This window comes from Trachypithecus francoisi, unplaced genomic scaffold, assembly GCF_009764315.1.
Source record: "Trachypithecus francoisi isolate TF-2019V2 unplaced genomic scaffold, Tfra_2.0 Lachesis_group12, whole genome shotgun sequence".
Classification (NCBI taxonomy): Eukaryota; Metazoa; Chordata; class Mammalia; order Primates; family Cercopithecidae; genus Trachypithecus; species Trachypithecus francoisi.
This window is the reverse complement of record NW_022681457.1, coordinates 117,691,460-117,706,429: the sequence shown is the minus strand read 5'-3', so window position 1 is coordinate 117,706,429 and position 14,970 is coordinate 117,691,460. Positions and strand designations below refer to the sequence as shown.

At 42.6% G+C, this 14,970-nt stretch overlaps 1 protein-coding gene across 18 annotated transcripts in view; it reads left to right on the top strand.

Annotated features, from left to right (window-relative positions):
• CAMTA1 (calmodulin binding transcription activator 1) overlaps positions 1-14,970 on the top strand; it is a 975,525-nt gene that overhangs the window by 95,835 nt on the left and 864,720 nt on the right. For 3 of the 18 annotated variants that reach the window (XR_004441120.1, XR_004441122.1, XM_033228553.1), the window contains one exon: positions 9,598-10,144. The exons of 13 other annotated variants lie outside the window; for them this stretch is intronic. Coding sequence is in view for 1 of the 5 variants with exons in the window: in XM_033228553.1 (XP_033084444.1) it covers positions 9,598-9,669 (72 nt within the window). In the remaining 4 variants the exon portion in view is untranslated. Of the gene's footprint in view, positions 1-8,197; positions 8,304-9,597; positions 10,145-14,970 lie in introns of those variants that run through there. 2 more of the 18 variants (XR_004441123.1, XR_004441121.1) reach the window with 2 other exon arrangements.

Here is a 14,970-nt window from a genome sequence, read left to right as displayed (position 1 = left end):
ACCAAGGTTTGACCTGGGATCTACTTTACCTGCTCTAGTTCACCTTGGAGCATCTGACCATACATAGGTCCTTGCACATAGTAGACACTCAGCAAACATTAACTGTCTTTTCATTTCTCATTAGCACAGGTAATTAGGAACAGGAGCTGATAGACTGCACGTATCTGTGCAGAGATATATCTGTAATTAAACTTTTAATTAAAGAAACACCAGACCAGGCAGATGGTTCTTATCCTCGCATCCTGTAAACCAAACAGCCGTGGCTTTTCGATCTTGCAAACATGCAAAGCTGAGAGTAGCAACATTCGTGGTGGTACACCAAAGGGAATAGGTTGTCTTATAAACTAACCATAATCTAATTTTGATAGTACTCTATGTGATGCCAGATTCAAGGATAATCATTGTAGTTTGAAACGAAAGACAGTACATCAAAGTTATGTCCCAACCAAAGCTTTTAAGCCTCAAGTCAAGGGCATTACCACAGCCCAGCTCGTAGATCACAAGACGTGTGGTTTTGTGCTAGATCACAAAAGCTGACAAGGTGTTATTTAGGATCATCAGCTAAATACAGTATTAAATTAGAGTGCGATCATTCTGATTTTTCAGGCATTGCCACCGTATAGCAGTACAGAATTGAGAAGTGACTTGTACCTGCCTGCCTCGTGCAGATCCTCTCAGCCATGTCACAGTGACCTTAATGGTCAGTCGAGTGCAGAATTAGAAAACAAAAAACAAAAACACCCACAAAGAGTGACAGAAGAAGACTTCTCTCACATCTTAGCACTTCTCCAGGAACCGCTCCCCACAGGAATCCCAGCCATTTGTTCTAGTTCCGTTGCCATCAGCAGGAACCTGGAGCAGTACAGGGATGTGGGCAGATGGTAAAGTCCATGGCAGTTCACCATGACTGATTGGGCTTCACCCATTCCATAACCCCCAGTTTCTTACCCCTCTTCATAACCCTTCACTTTGTCACACATGTCATTTTCAGGCATTCAGTGCAGATAGGCAGCTGTACAACAGGATTACATACTAGTTGATACAACTATGTTTTTACTACCTACATCTCACTAATTCATTTTCTACTTGGTAGAACCAGTACTGAAGATGTTCATTTCTTGTATCACAGAGAAGAGTTTTAGTTTAGAGGCTAGGAGAATAATTTCTACTTTGCTGAACAGTGAAATACCTTACCATCCCTGCACTTCTATTAAAGGAAGTAGAGTTTCTGCTTGAAAAAGAGTCCATGTTATACCAGGATATATATAAGGATCTTCACATTAAAGACTGTGTCATCAGATGTAGAGCCTGAAAGTATTTTATCTTAATACCATCTATAAAACTCAGTCATCCTAGGAGAAATGTGTGTGTGTAAGTGTAAGGAGACATACCAAACCCACAAGACCCTGTGATGTGCTGTGAGCGAAGTCTGTATCTTGCTGGTAGACAGATATGTGTGCATCACTTTCTGGCTTGGGGAAGACTTCAGGTATTTGGTGAGATGTCCTTTGGTTTTAGAAGTCAATTAAATGTAAGCTGCTCTGAGTAAACAGCCATTTGTGATTGTGTTTAGAAAATATTGTAAGATCAGAATTGTGCTACTAGGTGTTAGGTTGACATTTTACATGTGGGATTTGAACCTGACTATGAAATCTATTTCTTCTCTAATTTGATTCAAGACCTGAACATGTAACCTTTGAGTGTACAACACAGCTTTAGATTATAAAGGCTTCTTTTCCTTTTTTCTTTTCTTTTCTTTTTTTTTGAGACAAGGTTCTTGCTCTGTCACCCAGATCAAGAACCCGTCCACTGGAGTGCAGGGGCATAATCATAGCTTGCTGCAACCTTGAACTCCTAGGCTCAAGCAGGCCTCCTGCCTCAGCCTCCCAAGTAGCTAGGACTACTCGTGCTGCTGTGCCAATTTTTTTGTTTTTTGTTTTTGTAGAGATGGAGTCTCTGTTGCCCAGGGTGGTTTCGAACTCCTAGGCTCAAGTTTTCCTCCTGCCTTGGCTCCCAAAGTGATGGGATTACAGGTATGAGCCACCGTGCCTGGCCCTGTAGGAGGTTTCTTATAAAGTGAAACCACTTGTTACTCAGAATGGCATTATGCCTCGCTTCAGGGTAGGAAATAGAGAAGCATCAGCAAACCCACCTGGAATGGTAGGCTTTTTATTTCTCTTTCTCTAATAAGGTTTTGTTTTTTTAATTTAATTTATTTTTATATTTATTTTTATTTTTCATTTAATAGAGACAGGGTTTTATTCTGTTGTCTAGCCTGGAGTTCAGTGGCACGGTGATCACTCACTGTAACCTCAAATGCCTAGGCTCGCCTCTGGAGTAGTTGGGACCAGAGGTGCATACCACCATGCCCTGCTGACTTTTTTGTTGTTGTTGTATAAATAGGGTCTCGCTATGTTGTCCGGGTTGGTCTCGAGCTCTTGGCCCCAAATGATCCTTCTGTCTCAGCCTCATGGCAACCTCCACCTCCTGGACTCAAGCAGTCCTCCCACGTCAGCCTCCTGAGTAGCTGGGACCACAGGGGCACGCCACCACGCCCAGCTAACTTTTTGTGTTTTTTGTAGAGACAGGGTTTCACTGTGTTGCCCAGGCTGGTCTCAAACTCTGGAGCTCAAGTGATCTGCCCTGCTCGGCCTCCCAAAGTGCTGGGATTACAGGCCCGAGCCACTATGTCCAGCCTCTAACAGATTTTAAGGAAGCTTTTGCTCTGTCTGATATCTGTATGATCATGGGAGGGGGGTGGAGTGTTCTGCCCACCCCAAAGTGACTTAAATTCAAATATTTATTTGTTTGTTCAATAAATACTTATTGAATGCCTAGTACTAGGCACTGTCCTAGGTGCATCTAGAATGAAGCAATAAAGAAAAACCATGTCATTCCCCTTGAAGAGCTTATTTTCTGGTTAGGGGAGAGGAATAATAAACAATAAACAAAAATAAATAACAGTAATTGAGTGCTTATATATGCCAATTACATTTATTAACTCACTCTTCAGAACACTGAGGAAGTAGGTCCTGTCATTATCCCCATTTCATAGACAAGGAAACTGAGATACAGAGAAGCTGAGTTAACTTGCTCAGTGTCACATAGCTAGTAAATGGTGCTGTTGCGTTCCCATCCAAGTCATTGGACTCCAGATTTCATGCCCTTGATCACTGTGGTATTTTGTTTCTCTTTTAAAAAACTGCCCAATCTGTTTATTTCTAAAGAAAGAAAGAAATGTCAGTGATAGTGTGGTGAACAGTGCAGCAAGGTACACAGGGAGAGGGGTCTTGGATGTCCGTTTGTGTGTGCTGTTCTAGTGTGACTGAGTGAGTATCTCTCATGAGGTGAATTGAAGGAAGCAACACTGACCACTTGAAGGAAGCAACCCCGTGACCACGTTGGTGTCTAGAGTGAGAGTATTCTAGGCAGAGGGAACTGCAAAAGCAAAGGCCCTGAGATAGAGAGAGATTTGGCAATGGCGAAAGAGAAGCCAGGAGAATGACATGCGCAGAGCATGGGAAGGGGCAGGGGAGGTGAGGCAGCCAGGAAGCAGTGTCCTGTGTGTCCTGCAGGACTTGGCACGGTCTTTTGGTTTTGCTGAGGATTTTTGAGCGGGAAAAAGATATGACAAAAAGGATCATTCTGGGCTGGGCGTGATGGCTTACACCTGTAACCCCAGCACTTCAGGAGGCCAAGGCAGGCGGATCATGGGGTCAGGAGTTCAAGACCAGCCTGGCCAACATAATGAAACCCCGTCTCTACTAAAAATACAAAAAATTAGCTGGGCGTGGTGGCGGTTGCCTGTAATCCCAGCTACACGGGAGGCTGAGGCAGGAGAATCGCTTTAACCCGGGAGGTAGAGGTTGCAGTGAATGGAGATCGTGCTACTGCACTCCAGCCTGGGGAACAGTGCAAGACTCTGTCTCAAAAAAATTAAATTAAAATAAGATAAAATAAAATAAAATAATCACTCTGAGTGTAGTATAGAGAATCTTCCAGGGCAGGGCCAGCAGACCATAGCCCATGGCAGGATCTGGCCCACTGCCTGTTTCTGTACAGCTAGCAAACTAAGAATGCTTTGTATGTTTTTAAATGGTTGAAAAAACATCAGTATTTTATTTCACATGAAAATTATATGAAATTCAAATTTCATTGTCCGCTTTAGTTCCAGTTCTATTGAAACAGAGCCACACTGTTGTGTTTATTATCTGAGGCGGCTTTTGAGCTGCAACAGCCAAGCTGAGTAGTTGTAACAGGGAGCATATGGCCTGTAGAGGCTGAAAGATCTATACTGTCTGGCCCTTTACAGAAAAGAGTTGTCGATCCCTGGTTTGGGATAGAAGTAGAGAGACCAGTGAGGAGACTGTTGCAAGAACTGATGGTGGCTTGGACCAGGGCGGGAAGAAGCGGTCATATATGGGATATGTTTGAAAGGAAGAGCTGGTAGACTGTATTCATCTAGGAAGAGTCAGAAATGATGACCATGTTTTTGCACTGAGTGACTGGAAGAATGCTGTTCTTCTTCACTGAGATCAGGAAGACTGAGAACAGCAGGTTGGGGAGGAGGGTGAAGAGAATGCGGGTTGTGTTTTGCACGTGTTGGCTGTAGGATGCCAGGTGGAGATGTTGAATAGGCAGTCGTATGTTTGAGTTTGTAACTTCAAGCACAGGCTGAAGCTGGAGCTAGACTTTGAGTGTTTTCAGCATATAGGGGTTCTAAAAGCTGTGGGACTGGATGCAGTTTTTTAGGGAGTGTGTGCAATAGAGAAGTCCAGACGTGGAGCCCTGGGACACCCAGTGTTAAGGGGAAGCAGGTATAAGGGAAGCAAAGGAGAATGAGAAACAATCAGAGAAGGAAGACAGGAGATGGGGGTGTCCTGGAAGTGCATGTTGCTCTTTGCTTTGCTTTGCTTTTTTGACACATAATGTCCCTCTGATCTCAGCTCACTGCCACCTCCACTTCCCGGGTTCAAGTGATTCTCTTGCCTCAGCCTCCCTAGCTGGGATTACAGGTGTGTGCCACCATGCCTGGCTAATTTTTTTATTTTTAGTAGAGACGGGATTTTGCCGGGTTGGCCAGGCTGGTCTCAATCCTGTGACCTCAAGTGATTCACATGCCTTGGCTTCCCAAAATGCTGGGATTACAGGTAGGTGTGAGCCACTGCGCCTGGCCAAGGAAGTTCATGTTTCTAAGCAGGGTGATCATCTGTGTCAGATGCCGCGAAAGGTGGAGCAAGATACAGACTGGGGTTTCACCGTGGGCTTGGCAGTGGGGAGATCGTTGGTGACTTTGATAAGAGCTGTATGAGTGAAATGGTGAGTATAAAAGCCCAGTTCCAGCTGGTTCAAGCAAAAACGACTGGATAGGGAGCTGAGCTGGTGCTCCGAAGGAATAACGCTTTCTGCAGCCTAAGTGTGGGGCAGGAGAGGGCGGGGAGTTGGATTTAACCTGGGATTAGGATTTTGCCAGGTGAGTACAGTGGAGGGAGGAGGCATAAGGGAGTTGAGCATTGCGCAGAAGAGTTGATGTGAGGATTGAGGATAGACCATGTGGTCTAAGCCAGGCAAGGAGCCAGGAGGCATGAAGGAGCTGAGGGTCAGTAAGAGGTTATGGGGTCAGTGGATTCAAGGAGTAGAGTCAAGGAGTTGTTGGAGTAGGCGTAGTCGAAGAATAGAGTGCTTGAAATCGGTATCATGGAGCGGTCAGTTTTGGTGACATCAGGTCAAGGGCTCTGCTGTACGGTAGCAGTGTCAGTGAGTCATGTGTAATTTTTAATGTTCTAGTAACCATATTTTTAATAAGTAAAAATAAAGGAAACTCATTTTAGTAATATATTGTAATATATTTTATTTAACCCAATATGTCTGCATTACATGAACACATAGTATAAAATTGTATAAATAAGGATAAAAATTGAGATGTTACTTTTTTTGGTATGAAGTCTTTGAAATTGGTATATATCTTGTATTTCCATTACCTTCTAATTTGGAGTAGACACATTTCAGGTGCTCAGTGGCTGCCATACTAGACAGCTAATGGGATGGCCACGGAGTGTAGTCCAGGATTATCACAGGGGAAATGGTTAACGGAACAAGGAGGCTGAAGGATTGGCCGTGTAGATCTAAAACCACTTCTGATTCCTTCTGAGGGGAGCAGGCTGAAGAGGAAGGAGGGGACACCATGGCGGTTGGTAGAGGTCATGTGCTTCAAGGGCTGAACCTAGCAGGCTTTTACCATGCAGAGAATGTAGCTTATTCTCTACACACACACACATACACACACACAATTTTGTTTGGCTTTGATCCACACAATGTGTTTTTAAAGATTAATAAAAGTTGATAATATCAGGTAATTTTTAGCCTCGTAGGCCAGGAAAAAGTAAAATATTTTGAAAGAGTAAACAGGAGCGTCCTCCGCAGCATACATGCTGTTTACTACTTTTCATCTTAATCATGTGAGCCTCTTATGAAAGCCTCCAAGGAAGAGGTTAATGGTTGCCCCGATTCTGTACCTTTATCAGGTTTAAGCTTACTTCAGGTTCCCTTTAGTTTGTTGCCTGGAGTATCATGATTAACTGAAGAATTCTCAAAAATTATCCTCAAAAATGCTACAAACCCCACTGTTAGGAAGCGAGCCCATTTTGAGGCAAGTATTTATGAACGCTGTGTTCTTGGATTCCTTGTATGTTGAAGGAATCATTACTTATTCATTTTGTGCTAAAATCCTGGGAATGTACAGTCTAAGCAGTCTGGAGCATGTCAGTGTCCCCACCTTTGGAAATCTCCTAGGAGCATGTAGAGACTATGGTTTATCATTAACTGTGTTGCTTTCCTATCTTTTACACAAAGTATTCTCCTTCCCGCACCGTTGTATTCACATGACAGAAAGCTCAGTTAATGCCATTTAGTAATAATGAAAGCTTACTCATTACATACATTTTCTTAAACTCTCTTTATTCTAATTAAAATGTTTCCATCTGATGAGGAAGTGTATAGATACCAAGAACTGGAAATTAAGCAAGAAATTAAAAGAACGTTAATGGCTTTCTTGTAATTTGTTTTGAGGTTTTTCTTCCTACTAAATGGCATTTTGCTTACAGAGTCACCCCTCACACAGAAATCTTTATGATGAATGGACTGGAATATATCCCAGCAAAAGACGAGCTATTTTATGATACCACTTGTAAATTATAACACATGTTATGGAAGTATTTGCTTTTTAAAAAATATTAGCTTTTTAAAGGCATTGTTAGTGTAATTTAATTTGGCGCACACACAATTCTAGTTTCTTTGAAAGTGAAGGTCAGTGTGTATGTGTAGGGAATTAGGAAAGTGAGAGTTTTGACATTTAAAAAATTATTTTCTATTTATACCTGAGTCATTAAAATGCTCAGACCATCCAAAGTATATAACATTTAAACTTGTAATTCATGCATTCCTTCAGAAATTTGCTGCTGAAACTTACACTTTAAGCAGCATAGCCAGCACAGCCTTAACCAGGGCAGGTATTTGGTCTGCAGTAGGCAAGCCTTTGTTCCTGTCCCTCGTCTTCAGGGTGCAGAGTCCACATGCATGCCATTGCTCTGGTGGTTCTTTTTCTGGTCATTTGGACTTGTCTCTACTAATAAAGTATTCATTAACTTGAAACTCCTACCTCTGAATGTAGATGCAGGTGAAAGCAGAGAAATACCAAACCCACCCCTTCCTGATGAAGTGCAACATGCCCCACCCAGCTGCAGCTCACCTGCTTCCTCCCCTCCCCTCTCCTGATGAGTGGACACCTTTTCTGTCCGTTCCTACTTGCTGTTCCCTTCTCTGCACCAGCCCTTCCTCTGGAGGGCAGCCCGCATGCCACTCCTCCCATGCCCCTTTTCTTGGGAACTGTGTTCAGCACAGCCTGTCCTTTGGTTCACTCTTACCCTGGGCCCTGCTTCCCATGTCCTGTGGGGGCCCTTGCCGTAGCATATTGTGATTGATTTCTGTTGGTGTCTTTACTCCACTCAAGTGGGAGCTCCTTGGGCAAGGGCGCTGGGCCTCCTCTGTTTTTGCTTTCCTTGAGCCCACCGTCTGCACGTGCTTATGGGTGGATGGATGGGGGAAGTGACAGTGAGGTAACGTGCCTTCAAGCCCAAAATGTACACTTAATAAGTGTTTTGGAGGAAGAGAAGAATAAATACTGTTTTTGTTTATACAGGTCTTAAAATTTTGGTAGCAGAAAGCAAATGTGCAAAGAGCAATGGAAAACAAGTCAGAAGCTGCTGTCTGATTCCAGAGAAACTCGTATTTTATGTAAAAAAATTGTAATTGACATTTGATTGCCTTGAAATCTTCCATTTGTTGTGCTGATATCTTAAGTAACTAATTATTTAGTTGAATAACTACCAGGGAAATAGGCCATAAATGTCACTAGTGCTTTCCCTTTAAGAAGCCCACAGCTCTTTTCGCAGCATACTCTTTTTAGTACCTGTTCTAGGTTTGTAAAAGTCACTGGCCTGTGCGCATTGGACACAGGCCTGAATGTGATGTTTACTCACATTGGTCCGCTGGAATTAAACAGTCATGCTGATATTCAGTTGATTTGAGGTTTGGTTGGAAATCAGTCCCAAATTTCGGAAGCAAATGAGACAGAACCCTCCACACTCCACCACATGCTCCCAGCTCATCCTATGAAGACTTACGAGCACAGTGTGGAGTGTTTTATCTAAAGCCACTCCCTTTTTGACCCTTCCCCCAAAATAGGGAGAGAAATGAAAGAACAGATCTGTGGCTTGCCTTCAGCTTCACTGCATTTTTGGTCATTTTCAGGGCCCCTGAAGAAGTCATCTTTCACTTGTTAGGATGTTCCATTAATCAGGAGATGCTAGTCATTTTGTTCATGGAAACGGAAGTATCCACTTTGAAGTATTCTATTCTTCTAGTCTATGAAACTGGCCCAGGAAGTAACAATGGGAAGTGCTGGAAATGTAATGGAAGAAGTCCACCTTCTTAGTCCTGGGCTTCAGCAGAGGCTGTAGCAGGGAGCCTCTGGAAGCATTGTGTTCTGTTGTATCAATATGTACTTAGACATGTTCATCTGAATTAGCGAGTTGATTGTACATAATGACTCCCCTAGGATGCTATGTTAGAAAAAACCCAAAACTTAAGTAGTTTGCTGAATATGCATAGTAAGTTAAAAAAAAATCCTTCCAAAATTAGTGTTAATTGAATCTCAGCCTTGATCTTCTTTGAACCTTTAATTTTTTATTTGATCTTTTAATAAAAGTTTTGTGGCCTCTTAAAGATAAAACCTACAACCCAATAAAAGTTATGCTGTAATGATTGCAAAAAGACCATTGTATGAGACCCAGTTTTGGATTGTCATAGGCGAAGAAGTCAGACATATATGGTTGTATATACATGTGTATAGTATGTGGGTGGGGGTAGATACATACCTGTTCATCTGTATACATTTATGTGTGTTTAATATATACTTTAGTTTGCCTTTACCCAGATGTCTCCTCCTCTCTCTGCCTCTGGAAATGGGGCAAATTTTCTTCAGTTAAAAACAGAAATAGAAGCAACGGTTTTGACCCATTTTACACCTATTTATTTCAGGCTCTCACCACACACTTGTTCATGGGCGCAGCAAAGAAGAGGGATCCACAGAGCTGGAGCCGTGAGGGCTGACACATTGGAATGAAAGCTGGCAGAATTCGTAGGGAGAGCTTTCCCATCCTGCCAGCCCCATGTCTGGCTTTAAGACAGTTCTATTAGTGAATTAACTGTTCTCAAAACCCCAAATTAATTTGAACCGAATGTTACTAAAAATGAAATAGAATAAAGTGACCTACTCTTGCCTCATCCGGAGTTACTATGAAGGAGCTCCACAGCCTGACTGAGCTCTGGAGAGCAGGGCTCTGTGCACACGCCTCCCGGTCCAGAGGCCTCCGTGACCATCCATGATGCCACTCTGTCCCCTCAGCAAGCTGCCTTTTTCTTACTAGCACGTGCCCCAGCGGTGGTCTGTTTTCCTGTCAGTTACCATCTTCTCATGAGAATGGAAGCTCCATGAGAGCAGGGCCTTTGTCTTGTCCCCGTGTATCTCCAGCGCATAGGACAGTGCGGACACAGTGCAGAGTCTAAATAAATACTGTTGAACGAATGCGTGGGTCACTTGCGTCGCGTCCTTTCTGAATGTTTTTCCTTTAACTTGCCATTTACATATACCTTTTCCAATGATAAAGCAGTGAAAGTTTGGAAAGAAGCATAAAGCTTTTGTTGTGATTGAAGTAACTGGAAGCCTAGTTCAGGGTGCTCTGAGAAGCTGGAGCATATCAGGACTTTGGATTTATGAATTACAGACTTACTATATGTGATGATATCGGTGCCTCCTGAAGAAGTAGAAGAGATGCATAGAAACATGAGTCATGTCTCTGGAATACTGTAATATCGACATCTAGTGAGAGTCTAGAAAGAAACATGGAGAAATAAAAGAGAGGCAGGAAATGGGCAAATACTTGGTGGTTCTCTTAATTATTTAAGATAAATTTTGACATCACGTAAACAAGATGAATCAAAACATTTTCTAGATCAAGTGGACATTAAAAAAGATATAGAGGAAAGTTGGAGACAATTACTTAGAGAATACTAACAGAAGTACCTTTGTTCCAGATACCTTCACAGATGCCATGGTTCCCTGTCTTTACTCTTTGTGTGTTGGCATAGGCCAGAATACCAATATTGTTCTTGAAAACCTTTGAGGAAGTTTTTCTTTTTTTCTTTTTTCTTTTTTTAAGCAAAGAACAGAAACAAAGCCAAGGAGACAGTACCCTGTGATGTAGGCTGTTACCTCAAGGTGAGTTTATTTGTAGCACTCACTTGTGACGAATTGTTTGCAGAACTGAAACTTCTATTCAGCTATAATTTGTCAGATTTTGTTCATTTCAGTGTAAACTTCAGTTATTTATTACACACTGAGGAAAATCAACTAAAATCAGGAAAACCAAGGTCCAATTGAACTTGAATTTTGTTTTACATAGAGAAGTAACCAATATTTCTGATCAAACAATTAAAGCTGTTTCAGTTCCTTTTAAATAAAAGCAAAGGCTAAATTTTTTACATACCACAAAGCAAAATGAAACAAAAAAACCTTTGGTCATGGTGCATTTTTTATTCAACTGATTGCTGAATTATTTTGATTATGTAATCTTATACGCTTATGAAAGTATAAGAAGTATGAATTCTGGGGTGAAGAAATAATTGTAGAAAGCGGTTAATGAGGCAGAACTCAAAAATCTGTATTTATAGTTTCATGGGCAAATAAATCACAAGCAGAGGATACAGATGTAAAGAAAAATTACTGGCCAGGCGTGGTGGCTCATGCCTGTAATCCCAGCACTTTGGGAGGCTGAGGCGGGTGGATCACGAGGTCAGGAGATCGAGACCATCCTGACTAACATGGTGAAACCTCATCTCTACTAAAAGACATAAAAAATTAACCGGGCTTGGTGGCCGGCACCTGTAGTCCCAGCTACTCGGAAGGCTGAGGTGGGATAGTAGCGTGAACCTGGGAGGCGGAGCTTGCAGTGAGCCGAGATTGCGCCACTGCACGCCAGCCTGGGCGACAGAGTGAGACTCGGTCTCAAAAAAAAAAAAAAAAGAAAAGAAAACTATTGATTGCGTTCAAGAAATGCAAGGTCGAAGTAACTTTTTATTAAAATGGAACTGTATCACCGCTCAGAGGGATGTGGGGAGTAAAGTAAGTGAGATGTGCTTAGAACAGCAAGCTAGGCTGCAGTGCACACTCGTCAGTGTCTGCTGCTTGTCTTACGAGGATTCTAGTACAGAAGATTAAATCATGTTTTAATCATGCTTAATAAACGGTACTGTAATTTTATTATGGTTAATGTCCACTTCTAATTCAATGAAGAGTGGCTTTTTAAAGCAAAGGAGAAATCAACATGTTTTTCTTGGCACTCATATTGTGTGTGTGTAAAAAATGCTGGGATGGGTTATCCACTTGACAGCCCCTGTGACCAGAGATGCAGGAGCAAATGCATCACTCTTTTATTTTGTTATTTTCATAAATCTGAAGGTTTGATCAACTTACTGTTTTTAGTATATTCTTCTGCTTCATGTGTATACTTTTAAGTTTTGTAGAATTAAATTGAAAATTTTGACCAGTAGATGTTTAAAGCCACTGTCAAAATTACATACTTAGCACTTCATTGATTTGAAGGCTAGTTTTCATTCAACATTCCTGCAGTTTGTGTGTGACCTGATTTTAAAGAGCAGTTCCACGAGTTAGTGCCCTCTGGTGGCACACAGAGGACGTCAGGCAGAGAGGGACTCTGACCCAGGAGCCTTCCGGAGGCTCTGCTGAAGAGGAGCCAGTTTATGACTGGCCCTGTAATTTCATATTTTTTCATGTGTTCAGTGCTTGTCAGTTTCCTACTCCATTAAGCCATGGCCCTGGCATTGACTCAGTAACAGCTTTAGAGTGAGTCTTCAGCAGCTTAGGTTGTGAGGGAATTTCCAGGTGGCCTTGCTGTAAGAAGGGATTACCAGTGTTGAGATTTCCCATGAGGAACTGGGACATCCATTTTTGGATGCATCTCTTAACTCTCTTTTGAAGAGCAGACCATGTCACTTCCTGGGTTAAGGAAGGAAGGCTCCCTGATTGCCTTTGAGTGACTCACTGGCACAACTTTGGGTGGGCCTGTCCAGTGGGTTAGGGCAGCCCACCTTGCCCACTTAGGCCCTTGGACAGTTATTTATTTATTTATTTTTTTTTTGAGGTGAAGTCTCACTCTACTGCCCAGGCTGGAGGGAGTGCAGTGTTGTGATTCCAGCTTACTGCAGCCTTGACCTCCTGAGCTCAAGTGCTCCTCCTGCCTTAGCCTCCTGAGTAGCTAGGACCTGGGGGCCACCATGCCTGGCTGATTTCTTAATTTTTCTGTGGAGTCGAGGTCTTGCTATTTTGCCCAGACTGGTCTTGGAACTCCTGGCCTCAAGCAGTTTTCCTGCTTTCCTCCCAAAATGGTAAGATTATAGGTGACGAGCCACCCCGTCCAGCCTGCTTGGCCAGATTCTTTACTCTGTAGGCAGACCAAAAACTGAATCCTGTCATCACTCTGAAAAGTTGTGGGACCTCAAGAAAGTCACTCTTTCATGAGTTTCTTTAGCTGTGAAATAGTCATAGTTTGTCTTTTGAACCCGTGTCAAGAGAGAGTTGTGAGGATGACGTGAGATGATGTGTCTGAGAGTCCTGACAGATTGACCTATACAGACTGCTACTAAAGACTTTTCCCTTTCCTTGCTCAAAGGCAAGCCTCCCCACCTTTATTAAAAGATCATTAAGGCTGGGCGTGGTGGCTCAAGCCTGTAATCCCAGCACTTTGGGAGGCCGAGATGGGCGGATCACGAGGTCAGGAGATCGAGACCATCCTGGCTAACACGGTGAAACCTCGTCTTTACTAAAAAATACAAAAAAATTAGCCGGGCGAGGTGGCGGGCGCCTGTAGTCCCAGCTACTCGGGAGGCTGAGGCAGGAGAATGGCGTGAACCCGGGAGGCGGAGCTTGCAGTGAGCTGAGATCCGGCCACAGCACTCCAGCCTGGGTGGCAGAGCGAGACTCCGTCTCAAAAAAAAAAAAAAAAAAAAAATCATTAAAAAAGAACTTTATTTGCCAATAATTCCATATTTATAACGAAGTTGCTAGGATAGTTTGGAGTACCTGTAGATCCCTTACCTAGTTTCTTCAATTCCCACTTTTATACTGTTGAGTTTTCCTGATGAGTTTTCATATATATAATCTCGGTGAACTTGGATCAAATTTGGCTTACATGCCTATTTATCACTTGGCTAAGACAGAAACGTTTGCGCTGAGTCCCTGAATTCCATTGTAGATGTGTTGGCATTTGCTTCCACATGGCTTTGGAAGCCTTGCTGGTTTGACCTTCTGGTTTTACCTTGCTCTGTGTCTGTGGTCATTTGACATTAGAATAGCCTTCTGTGATTTTCCAGGATCTTAACACCTGAATATTTTCCCTGCTTGTACAGCTAATGAACTGTGCAGCCTAAGGAAACATGGAGTATTCAGTTTTCATCAGTATTTCAACTAGGCTTTTTTGCCATCTCATAGCTACTTCTCAAGCAATTACAATTTAAGTCAAGGTAGAAGCACATGCATCTTCAAAAAACAACAAAAGGTTTTTTATCTTCAGAAATAAGTAAAGAAGCTTATTGGACTTACCCAATAGAAAGTCAACCAGCCAATTTTAATACACAGATAATCTATGATTAGCATTAGTATATAAAAAAATAGTAGCAGCTCAGATTTTGTGTACTACTGCAGTTTAAGAAAGTAATGCCACAGACAACGTCTCATTTGGTTTCTTAGCAACCCTGAAAGACCAGCAAGGAGAGCTTTGTCCCTCCCTTTTTATGAACCCAAATGTTGTAAGGGAGGCCAAGGAGTGGCCTGGCTGAGACTGCACAGCCAGAGTTAGAGCCCAGGTCCAGGCGAGTCATTGTACAGACACATCCTGAGCACCAGCCCACGCACTTCTGCCATCAGGAGTCTTTGAAACTGCTGTGGTCCCCCTTTTAAAATGGCTAAACTCTACCTCAGCAACCTTATTTATGCATTCATATGCATAATAATTCTTTAATGTCTAGTAGACAATTTTCACATTTTGTTTCAGCCCAAATCTTTACTGAATTTTGTGAAATCAGCGTTGTTGGGCTTGAATTAACCAAACCTCGCCATACTGTGCCTTCAGAAATCCCAGGTTGGGCGGCTTGTGAGTTCATCTCATCCTCTTCCTGATGTTGACACTACCAGCACCATCAGCAGACTCTGGGGTAACTGCGGCCCCCTCTGAGAGGCTACATCTTGTTTGCGATCTGTGGGTTACATATTGTGCTAGAGATAGACCTTGACAGTAGAGACATGTGTGACATATTTTTTACAAGAGCCACTGAGAT